At 34.5% G+C, this 25,710-nt stretch overlaps 3 protein-coding genes across 7 annotated transcripts in view; 1 reads left to right on the top strand and 2 right to left on the bottom strand.

Annotated features, from left to right (window-relative positions):
- Positions 1–11,163, bottom strand: part of LOC127862291 (EF-hand calcium-binding domain-containing protein 14-like) — a 42,319-nt gene extending 31,156 nt beyond the window's left edge. Inside the window, exons 1-2 of one of the 3 annotated variants that reach the window (XM_052401360.1) lie at positions 10,724–11,163; positions 5,454–5,620 (exon numbers count right to left, since the gene is read on the bottom strand). In XM_052401360.1, the coding sequence (XP_052257320.1) occupies positions 5,454–5,620; positions 10,724–10,845 (289 nt within the window). In that variant the 5' untranslated portion in view covers positions 10,846–11,163. Of the gene's footprint in view, positions 1–125; positions 272–3,420; positions 3,730–5,453; positions 5,621–10,723 lie in introns of those variants that run through there. The other 2 variants (XM_052401362.1, XM_052401363.1) reach the window with 2 other exon arrangements.
- Positions 11,164–11,444: 281 nt separating this feature from the next.
- On the top strand, positions 11,445–17,380 carry LOC127862342 (ATP-dependent DNA helicase RecQ-like). Its single transcript, XM_052401428.1, has 2 exons — positions 11,445–12,008; positions 16,138–17,380. The coding sequence occupies exons 1-2, from the start codon at positions 11,476–11,478 to the stop codon at positions 16,946–16,948; spliced, it is 1,344 nt and encodes a 447-aa protein (XP_052257388.1). The 5' UTR covers positions 11,445–11,475; the 3' UTR covers positions 16,949–17,380.
- On the bottom strand, positions 12,348–23,904 carry LOC127862341 (uncharacterized). 3 transcript variants are annotated; one of them, XM_052401425.1, is made up of 9 exons: positions 22,619–23,901; positions 21,744–21,914; positions 20,658–20,830; positions 20,212–20,353; positions 19,416–19,512; positions 16,957–17,129; positions 15,949–16,100; positions 15,410–15,684; positions 12,348–14,468 (listed from the first exon to the last, which is right to left on the bottom strand). In XM_052401425.1, the coding sequence occupies exons 1-9, from the start codon at positions 23,651–23,653 to the stop codon at positions 13,759–13,761; spliced, it is 2,928 nt and encodes a 975-aa protein (XP_052257385.1). In that variant the 5' UTR covers positions 23,654–23,901; the 3' UTR covers positions 12,348–13,758. The 3 variants fall into 3 exon arrangements, with proteins under 3 accessions (XP_052257385.1, XP_052257386.1, XP_052257387.1); XM_052401426.1 differs by lacking the exons at positions 16,957–17,129; positions 19,416–19,512 and having other exon boundaries at positions 22,619–23,900; XM_052401427.1 differs by lacking the exons at positions 16,957–17,129; positions 19,416–19,512; positions 20,212–20,353; positions 20,658–20,830 and having other exon boundaries at positions 22,619–23,904.
- Between the last annotated feature and the right edge of the window lie 1,806 nt (positions 23,905–25,710).

The following is a 25,710-nucleotide window of genomic DNA, read 5'->3' on the forward strand; positions in this document are numbered from 1 at the left end:
GTAATGACAGGGATTGCTGAAATAATAAAGTTTTATGTTAATGCATGCATTGAAAAAGCTTTAAACTGACAACAGTGAGTACTGTAAATAACGACACTTGAGTGATATGAGTACTGTTAAATTACCTGTCTGTAATGTCATTCTCAAAGATTGCAAATCTCGTCGCATTTCAACATGCATCCATGCGAGTCCAGCCGTTACTAGCAAACACGCCACAAGCAGTAAGAAAGCGAGGATGGATGTACAAGTTGAACAAAGGCCTGTCCCCCTTCTAGAAAACAAAATCCAGACCACCTTTTGACAGAGGATTGCTCCAAAATCCAAAATATTCTGTAGAGTTGACATAAAATAAACCACTACAGATTGTTAACAATTGAATGACTAAAAAATGGAATGCTTTGACTTGTGTAATTCTCTTAACTTATATTTTTGTTGATACACTTCATAAACAATTAAAGTTGTCAGAGTATGCATGCATTAAAAACATATTAAGAGTTTAGTAAGGTAGGTACTAAGAAAGTATACATGTATGCTGTAAATTGTTTAGTAAAATAAGTACTTAGTAAGTTTATACCGGTAACAATTTGTTGATGTAATATCAAGAAAGTGACACTTTATAATATTCATAATATTATGATGACTATGTGTCCCAAGAACATTTAGATCTATGCAACATTATCTTGTCAACATATTAACACTTGATCAAACACAAATAACATAATGCATGTAAAAGACCTTGTCTTTAACACACGAAAAATGATGTTGTTTTTATTGTGTTGCTTTACACTGGAGTGGATGCTATTTTTGATAATAAAAGCACCCAAAATATTAACAACACTTGCAGTCTCAGTAATGAAAAAATAGTTTTTAGTAAACTTATTGTTATAAAACCATTAATACAACGAATTACATCAAGTCTCTGAAAATTCCCTCAGATGTATGACAAATACATGTACCAATAAACCATATGAGGTTAGCATGCTTGGATCAAAGTAAAGTACAGTTCAATCCGTTTAAATTTTGAAATAACTAAAGCAATAATGGATGTGGTAAATTTATGGACAAAGACTCTGTTTGACCTCATGTTATACTGGTATTATACTAGTCAGACAGCAAGGCTCACACTGTTGTTAAACATTTGAGTCATTTGGGTAAATATAGAGAAAATGTCAATTGGCCCTAAAATGCCAATAACCCTAACTTCATCTTCAAGTATCATAACGACATGGTAATTGTTACCCATTTATATGATTACAGGTAGCCATGGACAGGGTGCTAATCGATACAACACACTATCATTATTAGTGCTGCAACTATATACCGGTATATAGGTATATAACGCCATACGAAATCCGCATATTGTATCAGTATACGATTTTCATCATACCGGTACGCCGCAAATTCTACAAAAATTCATCCATATTTCGCAGAGAAAATCCATCCGAAATAATGATATCAAGTTAAACAAAACAAAACGGAGTTACATTTAAGATGAAGCCAGTGCTTTCCACAGGATTTTTGTCAGGCGCCCCGGGGCTGATAGGGGTGGTTCGGGAGGGGTGTCGCCTCCAGACGTTTATTTTTTTAAATTTAACGTGTTAATTGACGTTCTGTGGTGCGTTATAACTCAAAGAAAAACAGTGTCAAAAGACGTCATTTGGTGCGCTATAACTCTTCAAGAAAATCCCCCAGTCATTAAAAAATAAATAAATTTTTTTTATTGTTTAATTGTTTTAAAACTTTCCCGCACAGATAATAAAATCCCGACTCGAACGATTCCCCAATACATCCGTTTCAACCCGCCTCTATTACTGTATACTTACTACTATTCAAGTTTCTATTTATTACCGATAATCCTGTTTATTCCGTTTTAATAAATCACTTTCTGGTAAATATTTACGATAAAAGCTTTCAATTATTTCTTTAACACAAACCTTGCCATTTTTCTATAGTATCAAATAAATTTTAAGTGACTATTTATAGATTTGATGAAATATTGCCTCTGAACATGCGTCGATCCCCTGACGTGTTTCTTAAAACGATACACGCGTGCTTCTATGCAAATGACGTGACATTGTGCATGCTGCATAATTTCGTGCTCTTTTTAATTGAGAAAAAGATTCGACACAAAATAAATGTGCACTGCTAATTTGAAGCAAGAATATTTTAACGTTGTGGTAACATTTACATTCGGAAGTGTGTTTCGGATTAAAAACACGATTACATCAACTTACGGGAATGGGTTTCGGATTACAAATGTTTATTCCCATTTATGGGAATATTCCCATTTGAGATTTCAAAAATTAACAGTTGCGTTATGAATTCAACAATAATTTGTTTAAACACTTTACAAGCTAATAAATGTTTTGACGGAATTATGTATGAAATTCACGTTGTCCACGAGGATTACGGCCGTTTGCCATCATCAGTCTTCTAATTATCGGACGAAACATTTACAAGTGTGCGTAATTAATTCAACGAAAATTTGTTAAAGCGCATTATGTGTCGAATAAATGTCAGAAAAAACGAGGTGAAACGAGCGCCCCGGGGCGCCTGACAAAAAGCACTGAATAGGATATAACTAGAACTTAAACATACAATACAAAGGTTATGTTCATGTAATTAAATTGGTTTTAGTGATTAGCTGGCGAGTTATAATTTTGGTACAATTTAGCAATATATTGCAATATATTGCAATACGGGTTTTTGAACTTACAATATATTGCAATACAGTTGTTGGCATATTGTTGCAGCACTAATCATTATCATGTAAGCTAGCAATTTCCAAAACCACTTCAGCAATTCTTCCATGCTGGTTTTTGGACTTCTGAAATACACAACTAAAGCAGCTATTTGTCAGCATCTTTTGTCTTGTTGTAACGGTATAAAATTATGAAAAGAAGTATAATTTTCTTTTATATTTGGAAAATAGTGTAGAAGTTTAGGTTCATAAAAACACACCAAAATTAAACAAAAAGTAAAAATAACAAAGGGAAAATGATTGTACAATGTGGATCAGCTATCATCACTTGGATGGTTATAATGGCAGGGATTTGATATATATTTGATTTATATTCTTGGAACCAGTCTGACAAATCTCTTCGCGGAGGTTGAGTATATGACAAAATTTTAGGGCAATTTTAGTTTAAATATTTTAGAATTTCATTTCAAATTACAATTAACATTTCCTTTATCAAAGTCATTTCCATTATTACATTCATGATAATGAAATAGTAGAAACCAATAATTTGGATCCAGAGAATTCCTTAATCTCAGCCAGTGTCTTTTGTGAGCCCTGCTGACACTGACAGTGAAAACAACCTGCATTTATGCACAGTAATTAAAAAGGCTTTAGTAACACATGATTTCTTAAAAATAACACAAGTTAATTTAGACAGCAAACCGACGTTTAAGACGTACAATCTTTTTGATGGAATCTCAAATTCATCAGAAGAAGAGCCAGAACCGTTGTACCGCAGGAGTTCGTGGCCAGAGTTGCTTGTTGATTTTCGACGAATTTTACCGCTGCCTACCAATGCGTTTAATTCACGCCGTTTCTTCATCCTTTTAGACGGCTTGAAGTCAACATTTACTTTCCCGTTCGGCTCCAGTTTGACGTTTAAAAAGGGCCTTAAGCTAGCGCAAACTATTGAATTTCAGCATAAATTTTCTCTTTCGATGTCAAAACATTTTAACGGATATTACAATTTCAACACATTGACGACTAAATATGTCACCTTGGGATTAACACTGGCCGAATTATATAATTGTGATCATCACAACGACGTTCAGGGCATCTATCCCTACGTTCCATAATCATCATCATCATCATATCATCATCATCATCATCATCATCATCATCATCGTCATCGTCATCGTCATCATCATCATTACATCATAAAATGCATTATGACATACACATATCATTATGAATAACATTTATTTATATAACTACATATATAATGTAAGTTATTTTTAGACCAGGACATGTGCATGAAAATTATAATGTATGTATTCAAGTTATTTATTATAAGGACCAGCTTCCTACTGTTTTAAAGGGATCTTTTCACGCTTTGGTAAATTGACGAAATTGAAAAAAGTTGTTTCAGATTCGCAAATTTTCGTTTTAGTTATGATATTTGTGAGGAAACAGTAATACTGAACATTTACCATGGTCTAATATAGCCATTATATGCATCTTTTGACGATTTTAAAACCTAAAAATTATAAAGCGTTGCAACGCGAAACGATTGAATAATTTGGAGAGTTCTGTTTTTGTCGTTAAATTTTGTGAAACTACGAAGATTGCTTATATAAGGTATAAAATACTTCATGTATATGTACTCGGCGGAATAGCTCAGTAGGCTAAAGCGTTTTTACTTCAGGACTCTGGCAGGACTCCAGGGGTCACTGGTTCGAAACCTGGTCCGGGCAATATTCTTTTCCTTTTTTTAATTTTATTCTTGATTTTTTACTGGAGCTTTTACGATCCAATGTTTACATTTATCGATATAAAGCATTTAATGAATAATTTAAAAAATGCCAAAATCTGTGAAAAGGCCCCTTTAAATATATGCGTACACAACATTAATAGTGCTAGATTGATACAAAGGTTTACAGTTAATTAAATTATAGCTATATGCAGCCATATTATCCACAATTATGTTAGGCTTTATCTCATATGTATAACTGCCCATTAAAAATAAAATAAACCAAAGGTCGAAAATGTATTTTAATGTATAAGAGCAGTGTCCTACTTTGAATTATAAATAACAAAGACATTGGATTTACGGAAACGATTAAAATCAGCTGCAATGTCTTATAACAAAGATCTATAAGTAAACAACAATTACAAGTGCCGTCAGAGATCATTATAGCTAGCACAAAACCTAAGAAACTCCGCCTAAAAAACTGAAATACTGATTGCAATATGATACATGTATACTGGTACAAGTTGCTAACATCATCAGGGTATAGACCTTGGTTGGCTGTTGTGAAATAATTGTCTTATATGATTATATATTAATGCATGCCTTTTTGTAGCATGTACCCTTATAATATTGGCTCAGAAGATAATGCTGTCTTAAGTGAGTGATCAGAGAGTGAAAGGTTACCATTAGTTTACTGTCACTTTCAATGTAACACCTGAATTCTTGTAAAAATCACAACTATTTTGTATAGAACAAAAGCAATTTTTCCATACTCTCACTAGAACATGTATATTAACAAAACAGCTAAAGGTTGTTGTTCCAAAATATTTAGTTAAAATAATTAATACTATCTCATCAAATACACTGTTAATTGTACACAGAATCAAGGTAAAAGCCAGATTATTATTTTTACGAAAGTCTTCATTGTATGTTAATGACTACATTGTACCAGAGCAAAGTCAACACTCTTTCCGTGTTATTATTGTCAAGAGAATACAACATTTCAGAAAACATGCTACTTACTATGTTTCATTTTCTCAGTCATGTCACTGATTTGCTTGGTGAGCCACACTGATGCTAAACTAAGGACCACCAGGCCAGCAATCATCATGAAAACCAGAAGTCCTTTAATCACCGACCAGGCATCACAGGAGTCTTGGTCAGGTGACCTGGGACGCTTACTTTTTTTCCTGGTGTAATAAGTCTAATGTTTTCTTGTTGTTTTGTATTTTGTTAAGCATAATACAATAATTCTAAATCTAATAACTTCTTTGTTTAAAAAAATGTTTAATGAACAAATGAATGTTTGAATGACAAAGTGGACATGGTTGAGTTTCTTTCATGTCTTTTTTCTGGTGATGAAAATCTCAATTCAATAGCCCTTAATGTATGAAGATACTGTTTTAAGTCTTTTTAAGTTGTGCGCTGGAAAAACATAATATGGTATCGTTATTTCAACAAAATGTTATGCTTCTTGTTAACTGCACTTCCATCAATATCTATCTATCTAATCTATCTACCTCTTACTTCATGTTGATACCTTTCTTAAGAGTTTCAATGTGGAAAAAAGTATTAAAATAAAGGCCAATAACTCAAATGTATTAAGTCAAGAAAACCCTTATCGTTCTTCTGAAATGCAATACCCCTATGAAGTTGTGTTTATTAATTCCATAACACTTAATAGAGTAATGCCTTGGAAAAGCAAAAGATGAAGCCCCCAACACATACAACTACAAGCAATAATAACTAAAAAAAATCCTTTAATATCTACAGACTGTTCCAGCTTTCTAAAGTGTCCCTTTTAACCCTTTCCCACTCAGAAGACAGAAGCAAAGTTAATATGGTTACCGGTATGTGCAAACAGCATAAAACCAGAACAGCCTATGAGACTGTTCAGGTTTATGCTGTTTGCTTCTCATGAGTACCTTAGGGTTGGAAAGGAAGCATTTATAAAACTTGAATCTAGTAAGAAAGGTCTTTAATTTAATGTGATTTTTAAGAGACGTCAAATGCGTCAAGGTGTGTCTCTAAGGGTAAAGCAGCACCCTATACATTTCTTGATCAAAATCAATTGCACCTACATATGTATCGTGATTAGCGGAAATAATTCAGTTCACTGAGTTATAATAAAACATTACCAATGTATCAATTAACAAGTCTCAAAAATCATCTTTCCCATTGGAGAATGTTATATTTTATTAAAATGCTACAAACCAAGTTAAAAACATTACCGGTAATTGATGTTTTCATAACATGAAAGCTACAAATAACATTTTGTGAGACCATGTTTGTCTGTAAAACAATTAAAATGATACATATATATCTACGGTAATGCGCATTTTTCTTACGTAAACAAAAAAGCATTATAGCACCACTTTCATCACATACTCAACTTCCAACAAAAGCAGCTTTTTGAGATATGCCATGTAGTTTTGATTGACATGATGTGTGATGTTATCTGCCAATGACATTGGTTGTTGTATAAAAGTGCACATGATACAATGTAGCGTAGCAGTGACTATTTTCCAGTTTTAAAAGCTTCTTTTTAATGGCTTGATAAAAATGCCTGCATGTTGCTTTAATATCAGCCCTGTGGGTTTTTTAGCTCTACTGGCCATAGGCCAGAAGAGCTTATGGGATGGCATGGTGTCTGTCTGTATGTGCGTTAGACTTTCTCTTGTTTATCCGATAAAGTCCACATTTTTCATCTGATTCTTTTCAAACTTGTTCAGTGTGTTGATATTAATGAGGACTCGAACCCTATTGAAAATGGGTTACATCAGAGTAAAAAGTCCAGAATTATCTCCCTTGAATTTGAGAAAATTGTGAAATAAGGCTTGTTTACGCAATAAAGTCCACAGTTTTCATCCAATCATTCCCGACGTGCACAGTGTCTTTATCTAAAAGATGAGTCAAACCCTATTGAAAATGAGCAATATTGGAGTTATAGGTCCAGAATTATCTCCCCTTGAATTTGAGAAAAAAATGAAAATCTTTAACATTTTGCCATAACTTTTGCAATATTGAAGATAGCAACTTCATATTTGGCATGCATATGTATCTCATGGAGCTGCACATTTTGACTGGTGAAAGATCAAGGTCAAGGTCATCCTTCAAGGTCAAAGGTAAAAAACAACAACAAAGCGGCGCAGAAGGGGACATAGTGTTTCCGACAAACACATTTCTTGTTTGTTTACGTATAAAGTTCTATCCTTTTGAAACTTCAACGGATGTTTTATATCATCAAGGGCCAGAACCCCATTGAGCGTGAAGAAAATTTGTCCAACTTATTTTTGAAAAGGAGCCATTTGAAGTTTAAATTTTACGTCTCTTTTTGTTTATGCGATGAATTTCCCATTTTGGGTCTTTTTGTTTAAAACTTACTCAGATTGCTCATACTGTCAAGGGCTTGAGCCCTATTGATTCCAGCCAGTAGAGCGATTCAGGCCCTCATGGGCCTCTTGTTATCTGATTTTGGGGAAAGGGCCTGGCCTTTTTTGAGGGGAAAAAAATTGCCTGAAATGCCGGATTTGGGGGAAAAAAATCACGCGAAACGCCAGATTTTGGGGAAAATAAGGAAAGTCTTAAATAATAAATTTAACATATTTTGCTGTTTTTAAAAAAAATTCAAGGCAACACATGATTTAATTATGCAATATGTTATATTTTCTACACTGGATCTGGTTAACTTATGTATTTAAAGTTAAAAAAAAAAAAGAAGTCTAGGGGGAAAATTTACCTGCTGAGGGAAAAAAAATCCGAGTGGAAAGGGCCGTTTTTCGGCGGGTCCCAAAGAAGGAAAAAAAGCCCTGTTAATATGATTTTTAAAATTTGTCATGAGGGAGAACAATCATCCCAGATCAAATTGGCACTGCACCCATGTTTTTTGTTATTCATGTACTCCATTATTCCCAAATGGCCCACTGTCAAAATGTTGGTTGTGCTTTACTTTTTTCAGGGACTACTTAAAAAGAACAGTCCAGAAGGAAAACTGATATAGCTTTATTCTCCTTGGCTTATATTGGTCATATAAAAGGAATCTCAATATAGTTAAATAAGGTCACCTTGCTTTTTAACAAGGTGTCTGGTCACCACTCAGGAGACCTGGTTCAGAGCCCCATTGGAGCTCATGATAGTTCACTTTAATAGTGACAAGGCAAACAGAAACTGTAATTCAGTAAATGGGTTTGAGCTTGTGTAATGGTTTCAGGAAGGACCGAAGGGATGCAAGACAGGCTTAAGCAGGTATGTCTGTGCATTGAAACATTAGTAGGGGTTCGAGATTATTGAAAAAAGGTCACTTCCAACAGCCTTGCTGTAGGGCTTAAGCTCTTCAACGACGTGATAAAGAGTGTCTGGTTACCTGGATAACCTGGATAATCCCTGTTGAAGCTCAGGATTTTTTATTTTATCAATGTTTACTATTAAAAAGTTGTCAAATGTCCAGTAATTTTGGTACCTGCGAGTCCTGAGTATTGAAGTTTGGACTAACAAAAATCAGTGAGGATGCAAAGTTTCAAATTATGTGAGTCCCAATGATCAAAGACCTAGAATTTATTCTAGGTCTATGCAAGGATGCATTGAGTGAACAAAATTTAGTTTTGAAGATTGAAGAATATCTCAATAATAATCAGTATGCGGGTTTTTAACAGCTTCAAGTGTAAACAAGATGTGTTTGTCAGAAACACTATGTCCCCTACTGCGCCGCTTTGAAGCTATATATATGACCTTTGACCTTGAAGGATGACCTTGACCTTTCACCACTTAAAATATGCAGCTCCATGAGATACACATGCATGCCAAATATATAGTTGCTATCTTCAATATAGCAGAAGTTATGGCAAAATGTTAAAGTTGGATCAAAAAAACACACAAACCAACCAACTAGTCCATATTTTTGACGCTCTCAAATATTAAGCTACTTTTTATATGGGTAATATTTGGAGCGTACAAAGGGGGAAAGACCAAATTAATGGTGGGAATTGTTCGTTCTTTGTCTATATTGTTGCGCAAGGATTTTGTGCACAACATTCAAGCCCCGATATAAGACACTTAATATCAGCGGATTGCAATAATATTTACATACCTGTGTAGATAATTCATTTCTCGATAATGTTCCGTAGAAATTATGTAATGACACTTTGAATTTTGCACGCCTGATCAATTTAAATCCAACCACTATTCAATTTTTCAATATCTCTTGATTTGCTCGCTGTGTAGATATAAATCGATAACACGACCTCAATGTAAAGCATCTGGTTTAAAGTGGGAGAATAAACAGCCTAAAATACAGTTTGCGTTCATCTGTTGTGGTGCAGAGCGTTACATAGTAAACCGATGTTATACTTTTCTAAATTAATTTAGCATTGTTTTTTTTTCTAAATTAACAATTAAAAAGTTCTGAAATAAATTACATCTTTTATTTTTATACTGTACACAAATAATTTTGATACAGATCGTACAGTATACCGTCCTCCTATGTAACGTAGGATGTAAGTAAATAAAACAACACAGACAGAGGTGCGAAAAAGACATGCATAAAAACTTGCTGAAACTTAGAACAGTGAATAGAAACTGCACCATATCTGTTTTGAACATATGCTAATTAAATCGACAAAGATTAGCATACTAGATCTAGTTAGGTAAAAGTCGGTGTTAAAAGCTCATGTTAAATAAAATTACGCGTACACGTTACACCGTAATGCCTTCTTCTGATTGGTTCATATTCAAATCAGTTTCATGACATGGATACAGGTCAGTGATTGGTTTGCTGAAGAATTTATGCCTCTCCAACTTCAATTCGACTATATTTGAGGTAAAAATGGACTTCTGAACTAAAACTGAATGAGTTGGTAATGTTATTTTGCAATTTTATGCAAATCGATGAAAATTTTAACTTTCTGGTTTCCAACACATTTTTGACTTTTCCCCGATAAGACGTTCCAAAGAATTTAGCCCATATAAAAAGTATCTCTAAATTCTTGGCATGTCTTATATATAAGACTAACCAACAGACAGGGCAAAAACAATATGCCCTCCACTATAGTGATGGGGGACATAAAAAGCCAGTTTTACAAATTTCTGTAACAGGTTACTTTAACGTTTAAAAAAAAATATGTTTGGACTCTTCTTTCAATTTTTGAACTTGTACGAATGCAAGTCATGGAGTCCCAGGACTTATTTATGGCAGTTTGTAAAAAAAACTTAATCACAGAATCAGTATAAAATACAATCGAGGGATAAAATCATTAAATGAAACATCCAAGAAACATGTCACATCAGACTGCCGTTACCTCTTCGGTTTCTTTCCCTTCATGGGCGGCAAGTTCAGCCACTCCACCTCACTGTCAGTGGAGTCGAGCAGACTGAAGCCGTCCTGACCCCCGGGGCTACTACCGTTACTCTTGGGCTTCATTCTCGCAATCTACCCACACTGAGAACACAGGGAATGAGAAATTATCCAGAAACACTGATTACTGAGAGCTGATAATTGTCGCCATGGTGAGTGACGCGTGTCAGTGTTATCTTTATATGTAAGGAAGTTTAAAAGTTTTTCAAGTTTAACGGGAAGTTGTCATCTTTGCGGGGAGAAGTTGTCTATGTTTAAATTGTCTGTTCTGAATACACACGCCAAACTATTAATCATTCGACATTTGAAATTTTGTGCTAGATATTCATAATGTATTATTTGTGTTTTATGAAGAAAAAAACATAAGTAAAATAATATTATTTATCCCCATGTTAAATTACAAAGGGGGGTAACACATTCTATACATAGATGGTGACGTCACTACGTTATTGTCACCTCTATCCTTAGACGCATCACGCACCTCCATTTGGAGGCATTTATGACTACGACACAAAAAAGTCCGCGGATGAATGACGAATTTGTTTTAGAAGTAAACACGATTGTTTTGAATTAGAATTAAATTGATATTTTGTTCAGTATTATGGTCTTACGTTAGTATCAATTAATATTTTCAACAATTTTGCTCTTTATTCATTTTTTTTTAAACTGTACTTTCACTTTCGGTTTTTGAACAACATGGATCCGTTATTGACTAAAGTTTGTAATGAAATAGGGTTTTCAAAACCGCTTAAAGAGTGTCAGAAGGAGTGTCTGATGCATGTTTTGAATAGACACGATATCATGGCTATATTGCCGACTGGGTATGGGAAAAGTCTGATCTTTCAAGTGGCTCCATTTGCATTGAAAGAAAAGTTCAAGTTGACTTGTTCGGTTTGTTTAATTTTGACACCCTTAAACAGTATCATGATGGACCAGATCAATGCATTGAGCAAACAGGGAATAAGTGCGTGTTGGCTAGACTATAACTGTCAAAGTGGCCAGACCGCAGCAAGTGTCGAAGACAGTTCTGACGAGGAAGATACTGCTAAGGGCGAAAGTGTTGTCTATGTACCTTTAGAAGATATAATTAAAGGAAAGTACTCATTGGTGTATTCCCATCCAGAAGCATTTCTGAGCACAACAAATGGAACAGCAATATTGAGTGCATTTGAGAGAGATAGAACTGTTTCATGCATTGCTGTTGATGAAGCCCACATGATCCTTGAATGGTAATTTTCCCAATTGTATGCTTATTTTAATGAGGTCACGGTGGTGTAGGGAACGGACTCAATAATGCCTATAATGCTCTTAAGGGCGCTTGGTAACATACATAGATAGATTATATTCCATAATCTATCTTTTTTCATAAAATGAGTTTTTATGATCATGCAGGTTTTGTGTTTGAACCTCGCAAATTTTCTTATACCCAATTTCCATCATATAATCATCATCATAATCCGCAGCAGCAGCATTACCATATACATCATCATCATCATCATCATTAGCAACTGCAAAATTGTGTTGTATGACCAGAATTTAATGCAAATACAAAAAACACAACCATTACAATGGATAAAACATTTTAATAATTCCAAGAAATTCAATCACTGTTAACTCATGCATACTTAAGTTACATACATTTTTATTCAATATTTTAAGACATTTATATTAAATCAAAAATGATATACATCATGTATGTTCAAGATGCTGTATTGGAATCTGAAATATTTGAATCTTTTACTTGAGAAAAACAACTCGAGATCTCTAAAATGGAATGCAATGACGGTCTTCATATTTAACCCTTTGCATGCTGGGAAATTTGTCGTCTGCTTAATTGTCGTCTGCTGAATTTCTAAAATTAGCATTTTCTTTGAATTTTTTCAAAGAATATTATCAGAATAGCAAACAATTTTGGATCCTGATGAGACGCCACGTTCTGTGGCGTCTCATCTGGATCCAAACTGTTTGCAAAGGCCTTCAAAATTTGGTTCCCGCACTGAAAGGGTTAAGCTAATTTTATTCACACAAAGAAGATATTATATTAATGCCATATCTCCCGGATTTACAGTATTTCATATTTGTAAAACTGTAAACATAGAAAGACTTCATGGAATGACAGACCTAAAGAACTGTATTTGCAAATAAAGATATCAGCATTTTCTTTGCTCTAGGCTGTCTGTAGAATACTTTATTATGTCCACAAATGTTGTTTTTATAATGCGCTATAATACACATGGACAACAAACTATAACAAAAATTGTAAAAAGATTATGCATGCATGTAGATAGTTGTAAAAGTGAACATTTATGAAATGTATGTACCTTGCAGAATGTTTGCCAAAAATGATAATACAACAATATTATACTACAAGAAACATAAGCATTCATGAAATGAATCAATCATTAAAGTGGTGTCATAACATTTATCTTGATATGACATATAAATCATTTGAAGTGATTAAATTACGAGCATTTAAGTATCATGAAACACCCAAGCACAAGGACTTCAGAGAATGTTAACATTAATAATAATGTTGCTATGGAGACTGTGATTTAGAGGAGATAAGCAGCATCATTTGACAAACATCATGCATGTACTATTACTAGCCAATCATTTATTTGATAATGTAATTCGTCTGAAAATCCCTTCCTCCTACAAAATATTGGAGGAAAAATCTTACATTACACCCTAATTCTATTAACAAGAGCACCGCATAAGGGTGCCACGCTCAGCTGCAAAAGCTTGCCGGATTATATTTTTTAAAGGTCACATGACCTTGACCTTTGATCAAGTGACCCAAAAATGGATGTGTCGTGTAGAATTAATCAAGGTGCATCTACATATACAATTTCAAAGTTGTAGGTGGAAGGACTTTGATTTTAGAGCCAATGTTAAAAACCTTTACAAGGACGGCGGACACGGTGGCTATGACAATACATTGGGTTTTCTCCAAAAACAGCCATGCTAATAGTCACCATATTAATCAACATGATCAAGTTTGTTCATAGCTCTAATACTGTGTCTAATTACAAATTCCTGAAGCTTTTCCTTTTCCACTTCTCCAATGATGTTTGCTGATAGTTTATTAAAGGATTCCATCTGTCTACTCCTGTTTCCTTTGAAGGGTCTTAGTTCTCTAAGTTTGGTGCTTAGGACAAACAGGTCTTCATTCAATGATTTTGATTTCCTTTTCTTTCTTTTAGCCCCGCTGCTTTCAAAACCAGCCACAAGCTCACTGACAACTGGTGCAGCCTTTGAAACTCTCATCATTGCTTTGTCTGTTTTTCCAGCACCAAGTCCTCTAATCACATGCTTAACTAGCTTTATGTTGTTTTCTTGTTGCATATCGGCTGGTTTATTTTTTCCTGGTTTGCCTTTACGATTAACAAGCAGGCCAAGTTTAACTCGCACGCTATCATATTCCGACAAAAGACATTCTGTTTTAGTGATGAAATCTACACACTCTATTGCATATTTGGATTTGTAGGAGGATAATCCAATGAAGAGTGGAATGAATCGCTTCATTAAGATACTTATCATGTTTATATCTCCTGCCTTTATCACTTCACAGAACACCATGAAATCAATAGCAACCCGAACAATGCTAGTGCTGTACTTTTGGACATCATCTTCCATTTCTTCTTGAACATTTTCTTTCTGTGCAGGGACATTGATCTGGATGATGTCACCTGAAAAAGACATTACTATTGCTGTTTAAATGGAAATGACTTGAGTTTTGTTCTGATCTGTATCAAGGAAATGTAAATTTAGGAGACTGCAACAATCATTGGAAAGAAAAACAATATGTAAAAACATATAGAACAAGGCTATTGTCAAGCAATATGGTCCCCTACCGGCTCCACCATTGTCAGAAATTCAACCATTTTCATTAAAAAAAATGTGGTAAAAAATAACAACCACAATTTATGACGTTGAAACGAAATGTAATAACGAGCATAATGTCCATATTGACATCTATCCATGTTGCAAGTTTCATGAAAAAATATTAAGAACATTTTAAGTTATCGCAGGATCCAGAAAACCACCATTTACAGCAGTATTTCTTGTCTATTTGTTGCCATAGAGTGCATGACGTGCATAATGCCCATATTGCTTTTTATCCATGTTTGAAGTTTCATGAAAAAATATGAAGAACTTTTAAAATTAACGCAGGATCCATAAAAGTGTGACGGACAGACTGACAGACAGACTGACAGAGCGCAAAACATAAGTCCCCTCCGGTGAAACCTGTAGGGGACAAAAAATCCACCCTGTTAAAAGAAATTAATTTCTATATATGTTTATTTTAGGGGAGGACAAGTTAAAAAAGGTCATCTAGTGTCCCAAAAGTAATTTGAAGGCTGTAAACAAAGTGCATTCATTTAAGTAAAGTTTTCTGTTAGAAGTCACAGTGGACTTTACTTTTGACCTAGTGACCCCCAAAAAGTGTGTAGCAAGTAGAATCCATCAATGTGCAACTACACATGAAGTTTCAAAGTTTGCGGTGGAAGCGGTTTCATTTCAGAGCCAATGTTAACTTTTTTGCGGGAAGCAAACGACAGAGGATATTTCTCCGAAAACAGCTAAGCTAAAAATAGAACAACAAAGTCTTAGTTATACAAATCCTTACCGTTCAGCTTGAGCTGGATGGTTTTTCCCGCATTCTCTGCAGAAATGGCGACATGATACAAAGTACCCTTGTGCTGTATCATGACATTCATGTCCGGTGCCGGTGGTGCTGAGGATGTACCCACTATCTTATCAACAACTGGGCTGACTTTTTTTTCAAACCATCTTCTTTTGTTAGATGCTGTCATTTCTTGAAGGTCAGTCGGTAACATTTCCTGTATGTCATCAGGTTTTTCTAACCGAAGTGATTCACATGTCAGTTCCATTAACAAAGCTCTGAAACACAGACCTATCATAATGTAGGTACCTATTAACATAATTGTTGGGTTTTACAGCCCAATGATCAGTATTTCAGATCATGGAGCGCCACAAATTTTATTTTGGCTAACCTCATAGGAATATAAATTGCATTCTGACATAATAGTTTATCACAGGCAAGTGAAGCAAAAATGTAAATATTAATTTTTAATTAACAAAATAAAACACTTCTAATAAATATGTTAATGATAAATGACAATAACATGAAGACAGAGAAACTACCTCGTAACAGTAATGAGGAAATCCTTGTGGGCTTCATATCCATTAGCTTTTACATCACCATTTACATTTGTTCTGTGGAGAACAGCTCTGTAGTTGGCTAGGGAGCCAGCCTCTCTGGCAGTTTCTGTCTTGTAGAATGTCTTGAAGATTTTCTGAAATATGTTAAATATTCATTATTGTTCATTTTAGGGGAAATGACTTCAGGAAAGATTTTGGCAGGATTGGCTCTGATCTTCTGGCAAGGTTTACAGACATTCCCATAATGGTCTTCACTGCTACAGCTTCCCCTGATGCCCAGACAAAAATCTGCAAAAGTCTTCAACTAAAGAGTCCAAAAATAGTTTGTATGAACCCTGATAGAACAAATATTAAGTACATAAAGATTGAACGACCTCCATCCTCAAACACTGATGACCATTTAGACAAGATCCTTGAACCTATGGTGAGCCAGCTGCTAGAAGAAAAAGATAAATATCCATTAACTATTATTTACACAGACACAAATGTAATCAGTTATGCATATGCCTTTTCTGAAAAAAAGATGGGGAAAGATCAGTACTTAGGAGAGAATATCCCAGAAAGTAGACTTTTTGCTCAATACCACATGAACTACACCGAAAAAATGAAGAAATTCATCGTGAGTGAATTAGGAAAAGAAAACTGCAAGATAAGACTTATTTTTACTACAGTAGCATTAGGTATGGGACTCAATGCACCCCATATAAGAGTTGTCATACACTACAAACCACCAACCTCCATAGAAAGTTACTTCCAGGAAACTGGAAGGGCTGGAAGAGATGGCCTCCCAAGTAAAGCAATTCTGTACTATAACAATACTGACATTCGAAAAAACAGACCAGGAATTCAACAAAATATCATAGATTACTGTAAAAATGACTCAAGATGTTTACGAGAAGTTATGTTGAAAACCTTTGGTTGCCCAAAAAGTGAAAACATAAAGGACTGTTGTTGTGCATGTGATGAGATGAAGAAAGAATAAACAACTACCTCCAGTAAATCCTGCTGGACATGAAACAATTCCTCTATGACTGGTGTGAACTGTTCCAGACGATCATTTCGAGTGTGAGTACCAGCCCTGAGATGACGTGCTGAGTCAAATGTAACACGTGTTAGTTGGTCACCACCCAATGGAATGGTTGTGTTATTCTCAAATTCTTCCCCTGAAACCAGATTTAAAAGGTTTTATGTCCTGAATAGTCATTAACATTGATAAACTTTTCAGTTGAAAACATATTTTAAAGGATTTTCATTTTTAGAAGTTTTCAATTTTGGATGGTAATGAATGTAGATCTTAAATGCAATTCTGTTGTCATATTCCATGAAAGTACATGTATGCTGCCATTCATTCAATATTTGCATGTACATGTATAAAACACTCCTGTTAAAACATACAATACAATTTAAAATTGCTTGTTTGGAGTGGTGTTGCAAGTATTTCAGCTTTAATTAATATGGAGGTTGATATTTCAAATGTGTTGTTGTACGCGTACTTGTAGCAATTTCATGGTATTTTTTTTATAAGAGCACAGTAGATGGTGTTTTGAATAGTAACAAGACATCATTATCTACAAGCAATGAACTGATAAAATACAAAATATAGGGCTTTTCCGCGTTGTACACATCAATTAACAGACGCATATTAATCCTTTCAGTACGGGAACCGGTATTTGAAGGCCTTTGCAAACAGTTTGGATCCAGATGAGACGCCACAGAACATGGCGTCTCATCTGGATCCAAACTGTTTGCTATTCTGATAGTATTCTTTGAAAAAAATGAAGAAAATGCTTATTTTACAAATTCAGCAGACAACATTTTAGCAGACGACAAATTTCCCAGCATGCAAAGGGTTAACATACTCTTGAAAATCACACATACAAGTTGACATTACACTTTTGACATCTAAACCTCTTTAATGACAGGCACATGCATAGGGGATAAGCACTAACAATAACGCTAAGGAAATATGGGTGATTCAGGTAACACTTGACCTACCCTAATGTTTCCTGCGTACTTAAGCATTTTTTTTTTATAGAATTTAAAAAAGAAAACCATGACATAACTAGGCATACTATAATATTTTAGAATGAAATAGAAATTCAAGTAAAAACCTATCAGATAGTTGAAAACAAGAGCACTGCTTAAAGGGTGACATGCTCGGCTGCGCAAGCTTGTCAGATTTTTTTTTAAAGAGGTCACAGTGACCTTGACCTTTGACCTAGTGACCCAAAATGGGTGTGGCGTGTAGAACTCATCAAGGTGCATCTACATATGAATTTTTAAAGTTGTAGGTGGAAGCACTTTGATTTTAGAGCCTATGTTAAAGTTTAATTAAGAGGTCAAAGTGACTTTGACCTTGTGAGCCAAAAAATGGGTGTGGCGTGTAGAACTCATCAAGGTGCATCAAAATATGAAGTTTCAAAGTTGTAGGGGGAAGCACTTTGATTTTAAAGCTAATGTTAAGGTTTTAGCACGACGCCTATGGCGGACGGCAGACTGCGGAAGATGAGCTGGCTATGACAATACCTCGGGTTTTCTCCGAAAACAGCCGAGCTAAAAAATCACTTTAATGACTTCCAATAGTCCAATTGAGCAACATTTGACAACGAAGTGACTATGAAAACATGTCTCAATGTCAACACCAAAATAATTTCAAAAATAAAGAAATAAATAAGTCCCTTCTAACCCTAGGCTATTTTTTGGGAACATATTACCTGAACCACACATATATTTTTATTTTGCATAAAAGCTATCAATTGCTTGATAGTTAAGGTAATAATAAAAAAATATGTATGTTTGTAGTACTTAATGTGACCAACTATAAAAACGCAGTGACATAATATTAAGGTCGGATTATCATCAGCATACATATATTGAACTATGCTTATGATAGAAAATTCATGTAAGAAATCACTGTAAACAAAATCCTACCGACCAACTCAAGTCAAGTAACTTCAAATATACAATTTAAACGAAGTAAACATTTGAGCCACACCAAGCAGAAAATTCAAATTAGTACTTAAGTAATTTGAAAGATTTTCATGATTCAGTAATTTACAATTTATTTTTATTCACTGATATATATTCAGTCTGTCGTATTTACAAAAATGTACACATTTCCATAGCTTTAGACATTATGTTACCTTTATTTTTTGAAATCATAAAACAGTCAACACACTACTATACACATTCAGAACAAAGTAAGACTGTTACTTTGATTTTAGGGGTGTGGTGGGAGGTTGGAGCTAAATCGAATTTTTTACCATGTAAATAAGACCAAAAGGGCCAGCTTCATGTTGACAAATGGTTTCTTCAATGAAGCCATTTTATGATGAGACCCATTTCTGCTTGGCTTGGCTCATTTTTTTCAATTGGTAAATAAGCAACAATAGTAAACAATAACTCCTGAAAGAAAAACTTTTTTGAAACTAAAAATTGCAACGCAATACCTCTTCCAGCAGATGTATAAAAAGACTTCAAAGTCTCCAACATTGTGTCCATTATTTGGACACAATTTGGCAAGGATTTAGGGTCTTTCATAATCACCTGAATAGTCCAGACAAAAATACATTTAATGATGTATTTTTTACTGTTTTGTGAAAATGTCCAAGATTTCATTGCCACAATTAATCTACCGGTAGGTAGAAACAAGAGCTGTGTTTGAGAAAAACAATGCCCCCTACTGCACTTTGAAGCCGCACGGCAGCTATTTTGTAAAAAAAAGACCATTGACCTTGAAGGATGACCTTGACCGTTCACCACTCCAAATGTGCAGCTCCATGAGATACACGTGAATGCCAAATATCAAGTTGCTATCTTCAATATTGCAAAAGTTATGACCAACCTTCAAGTTTTGAGACAGACACACACAAACAATGACAGACATACAGGCCAAAAACAATATACCCCCGATCATTCGATCCGGGGGAATAAAAGTGTGGACTTTAATGAAATAATAATCATGTATTTCGATTGCGACCATTTTGGATCCAGATCAGCCTGCACTTGAAAGGTCAGGATCCAAACAGTTGAACAATCAGTCAGTACTTTTAAGATGTTCAGGGAACAGTTTGGATCCTGACCAGACTCTGCTTGAAAAGGATCTTGATCCAAACTGGTCGCAATCATTTTAAGGCCGCTTTTCGTGTGACGAGTCTCAATTATATTATAATATTTCTTACTTTTATATAATTTAAGCTCCATACTCAAAATTAGCAATGATATAAACAAGATATCAATACTTACAAACATTGGATACACTTCTGTAGGTCTGTCGACTACTTTTCTGTACTGATGGTTCAGCACTGTAGGAACAACTGAAGAGAACGCTGAAAGTGCTGGTACATCTTCAACCAGAATCCTCTGCACCATCCAGGAGTAGCAATTTCTGTTAAATTAAAACAAAATAACGGTGCTTGTGCTCTATTTCTGACTGCAAGCAAACACATATGTGACAGTATTTATAGAATTTAATAATTTAAATCAACATATTTCAAAATTTATTTTTATAACCAACAAAAATTGCTATTCATACAAGGTGATTTTTAAGTGATAACTAGCAATAGCTGTTTATTTACCAATTGGATATTTCTTTGTGAGCCAAAGTAAAAGTATTCATTATGATTTCAAGAGGAAAATAAACCTCCTAATTATATACATGAAATATATTTACTTAAGAATGTTACACAAACCTTAATGAGGTTTTTTCTTCCTTTGACAAGAAGAATGTTGTTGCGTCTGGGCCTTTAGCAGGAACTACCTTAGGTTGGGTACCGAGGCCTTCGAGGTCTCTAGGGTCAAATCTGTCTATGATAACCGACCAGTGAGTGTAATGGTAATCTCGATTACCACTTCCATACCTAATCTGTAAACAAATTATTTAATGAAATCATTTCACCTTTTTGGGGGTTCATTATCTTAAAGCAATTGGTTGTACCCAGTTTATTTACATGTACACAGGCAGTTTCTTACCATATTTTGTATTCTTACATTATACATGCTAGTTAATAAACATACACATTTTTATTTTTGCTCTCCAAAGTTCCTAGTTCATTTGTGGGACAAAAGAAACTTGACAACAATAAATGGATTGAAAAGGGCTGGTGCAGAAGCACCAACCGGCATTTATTAATTGTCTAATGCCAAAGCATTATTGAAACATTAAAAAAAGGAAACATAGTACCATAAAGTTGGACTAAATCAATGTCCTGACATATCATATTATGCAAGAACTAAATATTGTATGACATTCAATATCAACATGTATATTATGCAAGAACTAAACAATATATGACAAACATTGAACATTAAAAATAACAACGTGAAACAGGAAAATCACAATGAAATTGACTTAAAACTTATCGACCAAGGAGGAGGGGGAGGGATGGTTGTTAAAATTACAATTTAAAAACAAAACAATGGTCTGCGCAGTGCCAGTTCTGTTGAAGAATGATGTAACATCCGTTATAAGAGTAGGTTACACTGCAGTGACTAAATTGTTAGCAAAGGTTGCACACCAGTAGTGTAAAACACGGGGTAGCACGCTTCAAATATAAATCAATTTATAACTCCTGTGTCTTAAATTATTTTTTTTTCAGACAGTAAGTTGAATTTATGAAACTCTAAAATTTCTATTGAAACCCAGTATAAAACAGATACCTTTGAAACATAATGAAGGTTTGAGCAGGTATGGACACTGGGCATAATGGACATTATAAACCTTTCTTTTTTCATAAGTGATAATAAAATATTCAAAATGAATTACTTGCTTTACAAACCTGATTGGCTTTAATTCTCCCATCAATATTATCCACTGTTATCTTCAGCGTCTTTCCTTGGTTCAAAGCAGTAGTGACTTCTCTTCCATTTATCTTGCCAAGGTCATCTAACATAACCAACTTGGTCTTTTCGGGGATGCTTAAGCCAAAAGTGTGCAGAAGTCCAAGCAGCTAAAAATGCAATAAATTGTGTAAATAATTGTGTAGATAAAATTAACATTAATTTCAGAGATTGCTTTAACCAAACAAATTTATTCTGAACATATGGCTCAAATGAATCATTTTTATACTTAAAAATAATACAAGAAAACAATAAGAATGAACCAAATTTTTGCTTTTTACTCTATAGAAATTGAGGTGTGCCATAGGAAAAGGGACCTTAGAGCAAGTGTTTGGATCCAGATCAGCCTGCGCTTCATACAGACTGTTCGTCTAAAATATTTGTTTCACTGTCTAACCAATCAACTGTTTGGATCAAACTATGCTTTCAAGAGCAGGCTGATCTGAATCCAAACTTATCAATAGTTGCTCTATGATCTCTTTCCTGCGATGCTGCTAAAATTGAGGTTTTTAGCAGTGTTCAAATGCTTGTGTGGCAGCCCAAAAAGTTGCCCTGAACTTGGATCACAGAGTATACTCAATATCTTGAAAATAAGAGTTCCGCTTAAGCCGGTGCTAGGCGCACATAACCTGGTGTTGTTCTCCATTTATACCAATCATGAACATACCCAATCAGTCTGCTATTATTTGCTGACTGATTTATATTTTACAATCATATTGATAAAATAATAAATATAGCTTCTTTTTTGGTCACTTGCATTGAAAACAAAAACAATTAAAATACATGCATGTTTACACAAATTAAAAAGCCTTACCCCATTTCCTGCATTGTATCTTATGCAAGAGGCAGCCATGCATTTCTGGAATCCAATAAGCTGATTGTTTCTCGCGTACATAGCCATGGCATACATGCCAGCAATAATGCGGCTGTCTTCAGGCATGGCCAGATGGACAGGACAGGCCATAGTCATCAGGAAGTCTAAAGCTCTGGGACACCTCTGATGCATTTCAAACAAAATTTGGTGACAGAATGTCTGAGGCTTAATGTCCCCCACTTTTAACCTCAGCACACTGGGCTCTGTCTTTCTGCATAGCTGGTCCATTTCAAAAGATAATTTCATTAGAATGATTTGCCAGAGTCTTTCAAGTATCACAGGAATTTCCACAATAGCTGCAAGCATTTCTTCTGCACTTGTCTTTCCATTGATCATATTCTCAGTAGTTTCTTGTAGGATTTCTTTTGCCTCCTGAGTGATTGGCAATGGACTTAAGAGTTTCTTCTTGTGTAAGAAATATACTGACACATTTTCCTTGGAATTAGGTTTATCCTTAAGTTCCTTCACTGAGTATGTATGCTCAGCATGGGAGGTGGTGGTTGGTGCTGCACTGTATAAATGATCAGGTGGAATAGGCAAGTCTAATTTAAGTGTACTTGTTTTCCTATAACATTCTTTATCTGACTCTGGATGATTTGCACTAAAAAGTTGCTTTACACTTTTTCTTGGCTTTATTGGGGTAAGTCTGTTCTGTACGAATCTTTTGACAGTCGGCGAAATAGAGTGTAATATCATGCGCTTTTGCCTTTCATGCACTGATTTACAATCATTCAAATTTGTCTTCAGAACCGATTTCATTGAAGACACTTTATCTAATGTTTTCAGGCACGATTCACACATAACAAATTTAGACGTGTTTACCTCCTCCAAATCACACCCCAAAACTTCAAAATGTGACTTGAACGTTATATTCCTCATAGCTACATTGTTTATATTCCTTAATCGTCCTTTTGTTTGGCTGTTGCACGTGAAACAATGCCTCACAACTTTAACCGGGGTAGATGCTGAAGCCATTGCAACGTGTTTAGTGAATATTTAGTTAATATTGAAATTATTACAATAATGGACTGGCTTAACAAGTGTCTCCTTTTGAAGCACAAAATGCATACAATACTATATTATAACTAAGCCGGTTAAATGGTGTCTGTTTTGGATAAAAATCAAATACCATAGTTCACTTCCGTGTTCATTATATTTACGGGTGCCATGCTGGAAATAGTCCGTTTCCCACAATGCTTAGCGCGTATTCACACAGGTCAGTAAGACCGGTGTGACACAATGGGGGGTAACACGGTTAAATGGTTACAAAACACTATACTGGTAATAAAACAGTAGACATTGTTAAACCCATGAGTAATATGATGATATGTGCTACTTAATTAAAATTACGGGCAAAAGCTTTTTTTGATAACCATGTATAATGATAAATATACGGGCATTATTGTGTTCAAAACAGTATAATTGTTTCAGTAAAGTAAAAAACCCTCATTTAAGATAGGTGATGCCAATATTACTTGTGAAAAAGTTGTTAAACTACTTGGTATTGACATAGACTTTAAACTTAATTTTGATACTCATATACAAGGATTATGTAAGAAGGCTGCCACTCAGATTTACATCTTAAAAAGAGTTGGCAGAAATTTAAGTGTAGCACACAAGCTTTTAATTTTCCATACCTTTGTTTTATCAAATTTTAATTTTAGCCCAATGACCTGGCATTTCTGTTCAGATACTAATATTAAAAAGATGGAAAAAATTCAGGAAAGGGCAATTCGTTTTATATACACCGACTATAGCATTCAATATAGTGATCTTTTACAAAGGGTAGACCTTCCATCCTTGCAAATAAGACGTATAAGATCAATGGCTATTGAAACTTTTAAAATCATAAATGAAATTTCTCCACCTTTGTTAAATGATTTAGTTGTTAAGAGACAGTCAACCATAAATTTTAGATATACCAATATTTTACAGATACCACAGGTACGCACAACAACATATGGTAAAAAATCCTTTGGATATGCTGCCCCCTCGCTGTGGAACTCCCTACCGGAAGACTTTAGAAAATGTACACATTTTTCGCAATTTAAAACTTTAATTGGATCATGGAATGGCAAAATCTGTATGTGCAAAAGCTGTAGATTGAATGGGATTTCAACAGCAAGGGAGCATCACATCATTTAGTTCTAAGTTCATTTTCTACTTTAATGTTATATGGTGTTATTTTTTTGCTTAGCTTTGTATGCGTTGTGTGCTTTGCATGCTCTGTATGCTTTATATGCATTATGTGCCTTGTACGCTTTGTATAACTTGTGTGCTTTGCATGCTCTGTGTGCCTTGTATACTTTGTATGCCTTGTATATTTTGTATGCTTTGTATACTTTTTGTGCTTTGTATACTTTGTGTGCTTTGTATGTTTTTTATACTCTGCATGCTATGTATGCTCTGTATGCTTTGTATGTTTTGTATGCTCTGCATGATGTGTATGCTCTGCATGTTTCGCATGCCTTGTTTGCTTTATGTGCTTTGTATGCTCGTAAGCTTAATGTGCTCGTTTCTGCTTTATGTTACATGCTTTACATGTTTTTACGTATATATGCTTATAAAATGCTAAAAGTCAAGTCAAAACGCCGGATTATATATTCTTTATACTTAAAACAATAGTTTAAACCTATTACCAATTTTACAAGAAATGTAGTGGATATTTTATTCTTTTTCTTAAATAATTATCTGACTTTTAAGCAGACATATCTGAACCTTTTAATTGCCATATCTGATGTTATAATATCATGCTATATATTATATATGCATATTTGCCTTTTTATCACAAATTGTTTTCAGTCTTTCAGCTTTTATACACTTGTTATCCTTATTCATCATGTTTTATAGTCGGTTGTACAAGCTGTCTAAGCTAAAGTTTGTTGTTTAACTCTTGCCGACTCAAAATAAAATCTTATCTATCTATCCATCTTCAATAAAAAAGTAATGCATCCACAAAAGAAATCTTATTCTTCGGTAGATGGAAAAAAGCGTTTCACTTGTGCCAAGCTTTTGGATGTAATGCCTTATTA

The sequence above is a fragment of the Dreissena polymorpha genome, chromosome 16 (assembly GCF_020536995.1).
Source record: "Dreissena polymorpha isolate Duluth1 chromosome 16, UMN_Dpol_1.0, whole genome shotgun sequence".
NCBI classification, from domain to species: Eukaryota; Metazoa; Mollusca; class Bivalvia; order Myida; family Dreissenidae; genus Dreissena; species Dreissena polymorpha.